At 42.3% G+C, this 11,596-nt stretch overlaps 1 protein-coding gene across 2 annotated transcripts in view; it reads left to right on the top strand.

Annotated features, from left to right (window-relative positions):
- LOC132827882 ((E3-independent) E2 ubiquitin-conjugating enzyme UBE2O) overlaps nt 1-11,596 on the top strand; it is a 177,694-nt gene that overhangs the window by 138,359 nt on the left and 27,739 nt on the right. For both annotated transcript variants that reach the window (XM_060844644.1, XM_060844643.1), the window contains exons 15-16: nt 3,923-4,059; nt 4,308-4,511. In XM_060844644.1, coding sequence (XP_060700627.1) covers nt 3,923-4,059; nt 4,308-4,511 — 341 coding nt within the window. The remainder of the gene's footprint in view (nt 1-3,922; nt 4,060-4,307; nt 4,512-11,596) is intronic.

The raw sequence follows: 11,596 nt of genomic DNA, 5'->3' as shown, positions 1-11,596 counted from the left end.
ACCTGTGGAACCGATCTAAAGCTCATCTATCCCACACTATTCCATTTTCATCCATATGTTTATCCAATGACCATTTAAATGACCTTTAAAGTTGGCAAGTCTACTACTGTTGCAGGCAGTGTGTTCCACGGCCCCTACTACTGAGTAAAGAAACTACCATGGAACATAGATAGAACAGTACAGCACAGAACAGACCCTTCAGCCCACGATGTGCCGAACGTTGATCCTCATGTAAGGTAAACTTAATGTACGAACCCTCAAAACTCTGTGACCATATGCATGTCCAGCAGTCACTTAAATATCCCCAATGACCTCGCTTCCACAACTGCTGGCAACGCATTCCATGCTCTCTCAACTCTGTGTAAAGAACCCACCTCTGACATCCCTTCTATACTTTCTACCAAACAGCTTAAAATTATGTCCCCTTGTGTTAACCATTTCTGCCCTGGGAAAAAGGTTCTGGCTATCAACTCTCTCTATGCCTCTCATTATCTTGTACACCTCAATTAGGCCCCCTCTCTTCTTTTTTCCAATGAAAAAGTCCAAGCTCAGACAACCTTGCTTCATAAGATAAGCCCTCCAGTCCAGGCAGCATCCTGGTAAACCTCCTCTGAACCCTCTCCAAAGCATCCACATCTTTCCTATAATAGGGCGACCAGAACTGGACGCAGTATTCCAAGTGCGGTCTAACCAAAGTTTTATAAATCTGCAACAAAATCTCACGGCTCTTTAAACTCAATCCCCCTGTTAATGAAAGCCAAAACACCATATGCTTTCTTAACAACCCTGATCACTTGGGTGGCCATTTTAAGGGATCCATGTACCTGCCTACCAAGATCCCTCTGTTCCTCCACACTGCCAAGAATCCTATCCTTAATCCTGTACTCAGCTTTCAAATTCGACCTTCCAAAATGCATCACCGCGCATTTCTCCAGGTTGAACTCCATCTGCCACCTCTCAGCCCATCTCTGCATCCTGTCAATGTTCTGCTGCAGACTCAACAGCCCTCTCTACTGTCAACAACACTTCCAACCTTTGTGTCGTTTGCAAACTTGCTAGCCCATCCTTCAATCCCCTCATCCAAGTCATTTAATAAAAATTACAAAGAGTAGAGGCTCAAGGACAGAGCACTATGGAACACCACTCACCACAGACTTCCAGGCAGAATATTTTCTTTCTACAACCATTCGCTGTCTTCTGTTGGCCAGCCAATTCTGTATCCAGACAGCTAAGTTCCCCTGTATTCCATTCCTCCTGACCTTCTGAATGAGCTTACCATGGGGAACCTTATCAAATGCCTTACTGAAGTCCATATACACTACATCCATAGCTCGACCCTCAACTTTTCTAGTCACATCCTCAAAGAACTCTATAAGGTTTGTGAGACATGACCTGCCCCCCTCAAAGCCGTGTTGACTGCATTTAATCAAGCCATGCTCTTCCAGATGGTCATAAATCCTATCCCTCAGAATCCTTTCTAACACCTTACAGACAACAGACGTGAAACTTACTAGTCTGTAATTACCGGGGATTTCCCTATTTCCTTTCTTGAAGAGAGGAATTACATTTGCCTCTCTCCAGTCCTCAGGTACGATTCCAGTGGAGAGTGAGGATGCAAAGATCTTCCCAAGTGGCGAAACAATTGCATTTCTCGTTTCCCAAAGCAGCCGAGGACAAATCTGGTCTGGCCCTGGCGACTTGTCAATCTTAATGTCTGTCAAAATTTTCAACACATCTGCTTCCTCAATCTCTATCTGTTCCAGCATGCTTACCTGCTCCTCAATGGTTTCATTCACTACAAGGTACTTTTTTCTTTCGTAAAAACAGAAGCAAAAACTCATTTAAGGCTTCCCCTACCACCTCAGACTTTGTATACAAGTTCTTTATGCTATCCCTGATCGGCCCTACTCTTTGTTTGATCATTCTCTTATTCCTCACATACATGTAAAATGCCTTTGGATTTTCCCTAATCCTTCCTGCAAAGACTTTTTCGTGCCCCCCCCCCCCCCCCCCCTCCGGCTCTCCTCTGACCATTTTTGAGCTCCTTCCTTGCCTGCCTGTTATCCTCTAGATTCTGGATTAGTGATGCTGGAAGAGCACAGCAGTTCAGGCAGCATCCAAAGTGCAGCGAAATCGATGTTTCGGGCAAAAGCCCTTCATCAAGCTGAGCAAGACCCGTTGCTTTCTCCACCTTGCGAAAGCTGCCTTCTTTCTTTTGACGAGAAGCTCCTCCGCTCTTGTCATCCAAGGTTCCTTTATCTTACCCTTTCTTGCCTGTCTCAGAGGGGCGTATTTATTTATTCATCATTCGCAACAACTGTTCCTTAAACAATATCCACATGTCTATAGTGCCTTCACGATGAAACAATTGCTCCCAGTCCATGCTTCCTAACTCCTGTCTAATCGCATCATAGTTTCCTCTTCCCTAATCAAATATTCTCTCCTTTTGCCTAATCCTCTCCTTCTCCATAACTATGTAGAATGTGAGGCAGTTGTGGTCACTATCACCAAAATGCTCTCCCACCACAAGATCTGACACCTGCCCCGGCTCATTGCCGAGCACCAAATCCAAAATGGCCTCTCCCCTCATCGGCCTGTCAATGTACTAAGTTAGGAAACCCTCCTGAACACACCTTACAAAAACAGCTCCTTCCAAACCATCTGCTCGAAGGAGGTTCCAATCAATATTGGGAAAGTTAGTCACCCATTACAACAACCCTATTACGTTCGCACTTTTCCAAAATCTGTCGACCTATGCTTTCTTCCATCTCCCTGCTGCTATTGGGGGGCCTGTAGTAAACCCCTAATGAGGTGACTGCTCCTTTACTGTTCCTAATTTCCACCCATGCGGACTCAGTAGGCAGACCCTCTTCGACAATGGTAACTTCTGTAGCTGTGATACCCTCTCTGATTAGTCCTATATCTATCCCATTTGTCCAGTATCTATCAACCCTCAATTTAAAGCTATGTCCCCTCATGTTAGCCATCACCATCTGAGGAAAAGGGCTCTCGATGTCCACCCTATCCAATTCTCTGATTATCTTAAATGTCAAAATTAAGTCACCTCTCAACCTCCTCCTCCAAAGAAAACAGCCTCCAGTCCCTCAGCCTTTCCTTGTAGGACCTTCCCTCCAGACTAGGCAACATCCTGATAAATCTCCTCCCAACCCTTTCCAAAGCTTCCACATCCTTTCTAAGTGCAGTGACCAGAACTGTGCACAATACTCCAAGTGCAGCCAGAGTTTTGTACAGTTGCAGCATGACCTCATGGCTCCGAAACACAATCCCTCTACCAATAAATGCTAAAACACCGTATACCTTCTGAACAACCATATCAACCTGGATGGCAACTTTCAGGGATCTATGTACATGGACGCCAAGATCTCTCTGCTCATGTACACTGTTGCTCCTTCCAAAGTGAATCACCTCACACTTTTCCACATTAAACTCCATTTTCCACCTCTCGGCTCAGCTCTGCTGCTTATCTATGTCCCTTTGTAACCTCCAACATCTTTCAGCACTATCCACAACTCCACCAACCTTCGTGTCATCTACAAACTTAATAACCCATCCTTCTATGTCCTCATTCAGGTCATTTATAAAAATGACAAACAGCAGAGATAATTGGAGTTTTCAAAACTGAGAATGATGGACTTTGGTTAGGGTATGGAACACTGGTGAAATGGAGTTGAGACCTAGATTAGCTCTGATCTGATTGTCTTCCATCAACTCCCTCCTGGGTCATGATAAAATGTGGGCTGAAAGGCCTCCAGTAATTTTGTGGTAAGCTTTGTTGCAAATAATTATGAACATATGTTGGCAATTTACTCTAAGTTAGTACCAGTTTTTAATCATATGTTATTGTAAATCTCCATGACATGGCAATTGTTTATGCTAATTTTGTGCTGTTTATAATTTACAGAGAGCCATGCATTCAAAAAAATGGAATTTCAACCAGCAGATTCAAAAAAGTTTTTCAATACAGTGAGGAAAGAGATGGCACTACTTGCTACAGCACTTCCTGATGGCATCATGGTGAAAACCTTTGAGGATAGAATGGCAAGTCTCTAAGTCAGTCTCCCACCAGGGCTTTCAGAATTGTATGGAAATAGCTACCTCAATAATGCTTCAAATACAAGTCTTATTTTATGTAAACATTGACTGAAGTGTGTGGTGAGGAAAAGTGCTGGTGAGAGCAAGCCTACTTGAGGCTTTATCCCCTCACTTGTTTCAATATATTGTTATTACTTGGGAGTTATCTGGTAAATATCGAGGCCAATAACTAACTAACTTTTTTCTTTCCATAGGATTTGTTCTCTGCTTTGATCAAAGGCCCAACACGTACTCCCTATGATGATGGGTTGTTTCTCTTTGATATCCAGCTTCCCAATGTTTATCCTGCAGTTCCACCGCTTTTCCGTTATATTTCTCAATGCAGCGGCCGTCTCAATCCTAACCTGTATGATAATGGCAAAGTCTGCGTGAGTCTGCTGGGCACCTGGATTGGAAAGGTATGTGGCTGTTGATGAGTATCTATGCATTTGTTAGCAATGTGTGAATAATTTTGCTGGGGGATTCCAGAAAACAAATCAGGCTAAGTCCTATTAGGTTTTTCTTTCTTTTATTATGGTCTTATTGTTATTGATGTTATTACTGGACAAGTCAGATCTCAAACTGAAATGTTGCAGATTAGCTTTTAACAATAAAACTAAAGTTTATTAAGCAAAAGAAATGAAGAGAAAATTAAACAGACCAAATTATACATATAATATGCTTTAAGAGATTTGAAACACACAGTAGAAATATGTTCCAATTAATCTTTTTTTAAAAAAAAAGCCTCTTCATGAATCCATGAAATGTCCCTTGTGCCCTACCCACAGTACTGACACCAGAAAGGGTTCTTGAATACCTTGATTAAATTTATTTAACTGTGACTTCAACTCCCAAAGTGGAAGATCTGTTGGCCTTTTCCTGGAGTTTCATGCACCTCAATTTAAATAATCTCAGCTTCAAATAATCTCTTTAAGGGTTTTATCCAAACGTTTTTGATCTGGGGCCTAAAGTAATCTTAGCGTTAACAAGTGTTGCTATCTTCTTGCTCTCTTAGGAGCACTGCTTTATACATCTGTCTTTGTTCAAGGAGTTCTGCAGAATTATCCTGTCCAAAACTGGAACTAGTATTGAGAAGTTTACGCCAATCTTAAAGACAAATCCAGAAATTTCTCTGGAAACAGAAACCTTTTAAGCAATTGTTCACCTTGCTCAACCATAAACACACAATGTGCATAAGTGCCACCACCATCACCACAGCCTCTTGTCCACTGTAATTTCTGAGTGAAAGCAAAATACTGCAGATACTGGAAATCTGAAACAGACTGCTGGAGAAACTCAGAAGATGTGGCAGTATCTGTGGAGTGAGAATCAGAGTTAGAGTTGAGTTTAGTACGTGACACCACTTCATCAGGAGAGTTGTACTCTGGGAATTCGTGGAAACTTGAGATGGATCAGAAACTGGCGAGTAAAGGGTAGTGGTACAAGGCTATTCAAATGTCTGGAGGCTGGTGTTCTGCAGTGTGTCACAAGGATCAGTACTGGGACACTTATTTGTTGAACACTTAAATGATATGGCTGAAAATGTGGGGAGACTGCAAAGCAAGTTTGCAAATTACACCAAGATTAGTAGAGTGGTTAATAGTGAAGAAGATAGTTTGTAGGTTACAGGAAGTTGTAGATGGCTTGGGCAAATGGGCAGGTGGTATTTAACCATGATAAGTGTGAGGTGATGCACTTTGGAAGAAGAAACAAATGAATGAGTATTTAATGAATGGCAGGACACGCCATACTTCGAGAAACAGAGGGATTTTAGGGTAATTATTCACAGATTCATGAAGTTGGCAGAGCACTTGAGAATAGGATACTTAAGGCATAAAGGATACTGGTTTTCGTCAGTTGTAGTGTATAAGATCAAGGATGTAATGTCCGAGTTGTACAGTGTGTTGGTTAGGCCACAGCTGAAGTACTGTGTGCAGTTCTAGTGACTTCACTACAGGAAGGATGTGATAGTAGTTGAGGGATTACAGAGGAGATTCATCAGGCTGTTGTCTGGGATTGAGAAGTTGAGCTTTCAGGAGAGACTGGGTAAGTTTGGATTGTTTTCTTTAAAGCAGAGAAGTCTGAGGGTAAACATGATTTGAGGTTTGGAGTCGAAGAGTGTGGTGCTGGAAAAGCACCGCTGGTCAGGCAGCATCCGAGGAGCAGGAGAATCGATGTTTCGAGCATAAGCTCTTCGTCAGGATTTGAGGTATATAAGATTGAGGGGTATGGATAGGATGAGTAGGGAACAGCTGTTCCCCTTGGGACATAATCTCCTGCTTCTTACTTAAGGAAAAACTAAGAGGATTTGAGGGGGGGGAAGAAAAAGTTTTCAATTTAGAAGATGGTGGGAATGTGGAATGTACTACCTGGGGCTGCAAACCTTACAACCTTCTTTTTAAAAAAAATTTGGATGAGCACTTGAAATATAACATTCAAAGATATGGGACAAGTAGGTAATTGGGATTCGTGCACTTTTAATGGTAGTTATTGTTGGTGCAGACTCAGTGAACCAAAGGGCCCTTTTCGCATGATATGACTTTTTTCTACTGGACTTGAAACACTAACTCTCTTTCTCTTCACAGATGCTGCCATACCTATTATTTGTGAAGGCTAGTTCTCTCAAACGGTTTTAAAATAAGTCACCATGACTATAGAGCCAACAAGTTAAATGCCAAAACAAAACTTTGTTACTAATTCAAATTCCAAAAATCCACATCAGAAAAAAACATTAAACATGTAATAAATCTCTCATTCCAGCTCTCACTGTTCGTATTGCTGGCTGGGCCGTCATTTCTTGTCTATCCCTAGTTGTCCTAGAGAAAGTGGTAATGAGCTGCCTTAGTAAACTGTTAGTCAATTTGGTGTAGCTATCTCCACAATGCTGTTGGGCAGAATTCCAGAATTTTGACCTAGCAACAATGATTTTCTCCCAAGTCAGGGGTGGCGAGCACCTTGAAGGGAGGGCTTGTAAGATGGTGGTACTGCTATATAGTTGTCATGCATTTGGAAGGTGCTTTCTAAGGATCTTTGAATCTTCGAAGTGCATCTTGTAGATGGTGCAGGTGCTATGGTATGTCAATGTTAGATGGACTGAATGGCACCACATTCTCACACAATCAAGAAAATTCCTTTGTCTTGGATGATGTCAAACTTCTTGAGTGTTGTTGGAGCTGCATTCATCCAAGAAACTGGGGTGTGTTCAATCACATTCCTGACATGTGCCTCATAGATAATGGGCAGGCTTCGGGGAGTCAGGAAATGTTATTTGCTGCAGAATTCCCAGCCTCTGACCTTGACTTCGGCTCCACTTCTCTGCCTGCTTCTCATAACCCTTTCTCTGTAATTAAAAAAACTATCTGCTTTAAATTAAATTGGTGTCACAGCATCCATGTGACCTCACACTCTTGGGCCATGAATTCCATTACCCTTGACCTTAAGATGGAGAGAAGATCTTTTGAAGTAGATAAAAATGTTTGTGCTTTGTATGCTATACTGTGACTCCTTAAAATTGAGATGATTAACCTTCAACAACCACTGGCATCTTGTTTTGTGATCAGTTTGGCTCTAAGTTTGGAGAGTTTTCTACTGATTCTAGTTAATCTAGTTTTGCTAGTGCTGTTTGATAGCACACTTGGTCACCTGTGATACCTCCCCAGCTCTCTGGAATTCAGCTCTTTTGTCCATGTTTGAATCAAGGCATTAATGAGGTCAAGAACAGAGTGGCCCTGGTATAACACCAGCTGGGTGAGAGGAGCTGGATAGTGGGTGAGACCAGAAAAATCGGTAGCTAGGGTGATGGCTGAGGTGCTATCACTGTCCTTCCTTATGAGCATACTGGCAATAATGTAGATTGTGAGGATGATCCAAAATCTGGTTTCCAGCATCTGCAGTCATTGTTTTTACCCAGATTGTGAGGATGGTCTTGTCACCAAGTGATCAATTAGTCATTAATGGCGTTGTTGGCACTTGTGGTGTATTGGCATTGCATCCTGCGTGAAACTGTTTTGAGAACTCTGGCAGCTTCCATGTTGGCTCAGTGCATGCATACTTCTAATCAGGCACTGTGTGGTATATCGAGTCCCCCATGCATACATCTCTCCCCTATTAAAAGGCTATAAACCCTGACAGCAACTCTTTTTTTTTAGTTTCTAGATGTGTACATTTGCCCAAGTCTCCATAAAAGCTAACTTTTCAATCCATCTCCAGGATCACCGGCACTGGGAAGCACTCCACCCAGTTTTGCTTACCTTATTCATGTTTTTGATGCAGGTTTTGACACGACATAAAAATAATTGAAAATCCTAGTATATCCGAACAGCAGAATGAATAAACTAAATTTATAACAAAACTTGCATTACCAAAGATATTTTAGGTATTTTTACAAAGGAGCAGATTATTGTGACACAAATTGATGTTTGATGATAAAATAAAATTCAGCTACTTGTAATTGCCTTGTCCTACTTTTGAGAACATTGGAATATTCCAATGTAAATATACAAAATAGAATATGCTATAAATGTTACTTATTAGATAGTCATGGTGATTTTACATCTTTAAACCCACACTCTGCTAATTCTCCAAGATTAAAGCCTGTGTTGATGATGACTTGTGACAGATTTTACCTACTGTTGATAACTGGAAGCTTGGATCATTTTTTAACTTTGTGCTATTACCCTTTGTTGTCTGTGTATTAGAAACAGTCATGTAAGAACAAACTCATCAGAGACCAGGGCTGTGACTGATGAAATAAATTTAAGTTACAATTTGCGCCATTGTGCTGTTCTTTAATTACAGGGAGTGAAGTATGTTTAGCTTTCTACATCTCCGTTCTTGGAGGACCTGCAAGATATAAAGTGTAGGGTTGCAGCAGCACCTTTCCATCTTGCACCTTAGGTTGGATTTAGTCATATGTGGGAGAGTGCATCATAAATTGAGGCCTGTTATTCCTGGAGACATGTTATTTTAAGGTATGTACGGTAGCACGAGGAAGAAGTGGGTGCTGGAGATGAGAGTCAAGATTAGAGTGGTGCTGGAAAAGCACAGCAGTTCAGGCAGCATCCGAGACGCAGGCAAATCAATGTTTTGGGCAAAAGCTGTAGTTTTCCAGCACCACTCTAATCTTGAGCAGAAGTTACTGTCTGTCCAATCAAGGTTGATAGAAAGCATGGGCAAGATTTCTGTACTAAACCAGCATTATTATTGAACATATAGGGAGAGCCTGACTAGGCTAGGGCTGTTTTCCCTGGAGTGTCGGAGTCTGAGGGGTGACCGTATAGAGGTTTATAAAATCATGAATGACATGTATAAGGTAAATAGACAAAATCTTTTCCCTGAGGTTGGGGAGTCCAGAACTAGAGGATATCAGGTCGGTATGGATGTGTTGGACCAAAGTGTCTGTTTCTGTGCTGTACATCTATGACTGACTCTAAATATAAACCATTCACATATAACACTTTAAAAGCTAAAACTCTCAACCCCTTACACACAAAAAGAGAGAAAATATATTATTGATAGAGATAGCAAAAAAGAACAGGAAAGTCAGTTCAGTGGGCTTTTGATTCTGAAGCTGCAACAATCCTTCTCCCCCCTGGTTGGTTTATCAAGAATGCAAATTGATAAGGTGCTGGTTAAAACAAAGTTTGCTGTACCTGAAAATGTTGAAGTTTTCATCTCCATCAGGATATATAAGGGATCAGTTAAAGTGCGTTTGCTTTAATGGAAGGAGTATCAGGAATAAAAATGATGAACTTAGAGCATGGATCGGTACCTGGTGCTATGATGATGTGGCCTTAAGAGACCCCTCGGGGGCAGGAATGGTTGCTGGATGTTCCAGGATTTAGAGCATTTAAAAAAAGAATTGGGAGGGGGTGGGGGAGAAAGAGGAGGGGGTGTAGCTCTGCTAATCAGAGAGGGTATCACAGCTGCAGATGCTTCCATTGTCGAGGAAGATCTGCGTACCGAGTCAGTATGGGTGGAAATTAGGAACAGTAAGGGAGCAGTCACCTCGTTAGGGGTTTACTACAGGCCCCCCAATAGCAGCAGGGAGATGGAAGAAAGCATAGGTCGGCAGATTTTGGAAAAGTATGGACGTAGTAGGGTTGTTGTAATGGGTGACTTTAATTTTCCCAATATCGATTGGAACCTTCCTCGAGCAGAATATTTGAATGGAGCTGTTTGTGTAAGGTGTGTTCAGGAGGGTTTCCTAACTCAGTACGTTGACAGGCCGACGAGGGGAGAGGCCATTCTAGACTTGGTGCTTGGAAACAAGCTAAGGCAGGTATCAGATCGTGTGGTGGGAGAGCATATTGGTGATAGTGACCACAACGGCCTCGCATTCTACATAGCTATGGAGGAGGAGAGAAGCAGGCACAATGGGAGGATATTTAATTGGGGAAGAGGAAACTATGATTGCGATTAGACAGGAGTTAGGAAGCATGAACTGGGAGCAATTGTTCCATGGTAAAGGCACTATAGACATGTGGAGACTGTTTGTTTAAGGAACAGTTGTTGCAAGTGATGAATAAATATGTCCCTCTGAGACAGGTAAGATAAAGGAACCTTGGATGATGAGAGCGGTGGAGCTTCTCGTCAAAAGGAAGAAGGTAGCTTACATAAGGTGGAGGAAGCTGGGGTCAAGCTCAGCTCTCGAGGATTATAGGCAGGCGAGGAAGGAGCTCAAAAATGGTCGGAGGAGAGCCAGGAGGGAGCACGAGAAAGGCTTGGCAGAACAGATTAGGGAGAACACAAAGGCATTTTATGCTTATGTGAGGAGTAAGAGAATGGTCAAAGAAAGAGTAGGGCCGATCAGGGATAGCATAGGGAACTTGTATGTGGAGTCTGAGGAGGTAGGGGAAGCCCGAAATGAGTTTTTGCTTCTGACTTTACGAAAGAAACTAACTTTGTAGTGAATGAAACCTTTGAAGAGCAGGTGTGCATGCTGGAATGGATAGAGATAGAGAAGCTGATGTGCTGAAAGTTTTGTCAAACATTAAGATTGACAAGTCGCCAGGCCCGGACCAGATTTGTCCTCGGCTGCTTTGGAAAATGAGAAATGCAATTGCTTCGCCACTTCCAAAGATCTTTGCATCCTCGCTGTCCACTGGAGTCATACCTGCGGACTGGAGAGAGGCAAATGTAATTCCTCTCTTCAAGAAAGGAAATCAGGAAATCTCTGGCAATTACAGACCAGTAAGTCTCACATCTGTCGTTTGCAAGGTGTTAGAAAGGATTCTGAGGGATAGGATTTATGACCATCTGGAAGAGCATGGCTTGATTAAATGCAGTCAACATGGCTTTGTGAGAGGCAGGTCATGTCTCACAAATCTTATTGAGTTCTTTTGAGGATGTGACTAAAATGTTGATGAGGGTCGAGCGGTGGATGTGGTGTATATGGACTTCAGTAAGGCATTTGATAAGGTTCCCCATGGTAGGCTCATTCAGAAGGTCAGGAGGAATGGGATTCAGGGGAACATAGCTGGCTGGATACAGAATTGGCTGGCCA

Source organism: Hemiscyllium ocellatum, chromosome 25 (genome assembly GCF_020745735.1).
Source record: "Hemiscyllium ocellatum isolate sHemOce1 chromosome 25, sHemOce1.pat.X.cur, whole genome shotgun sequence".
NCBI classification, from domain to species: Eukaryota; Metazoa; Chordata; class Chondrichthyes; order Orectolobiformes; family Hemiscylliidae; genus Hemiscyllium; species Hemiscyllium ocellatum.
Note: the sequence above shows the minus strand (reverse complement) of the source record. Positions and strands in the feature narration are given on the sequence as shown.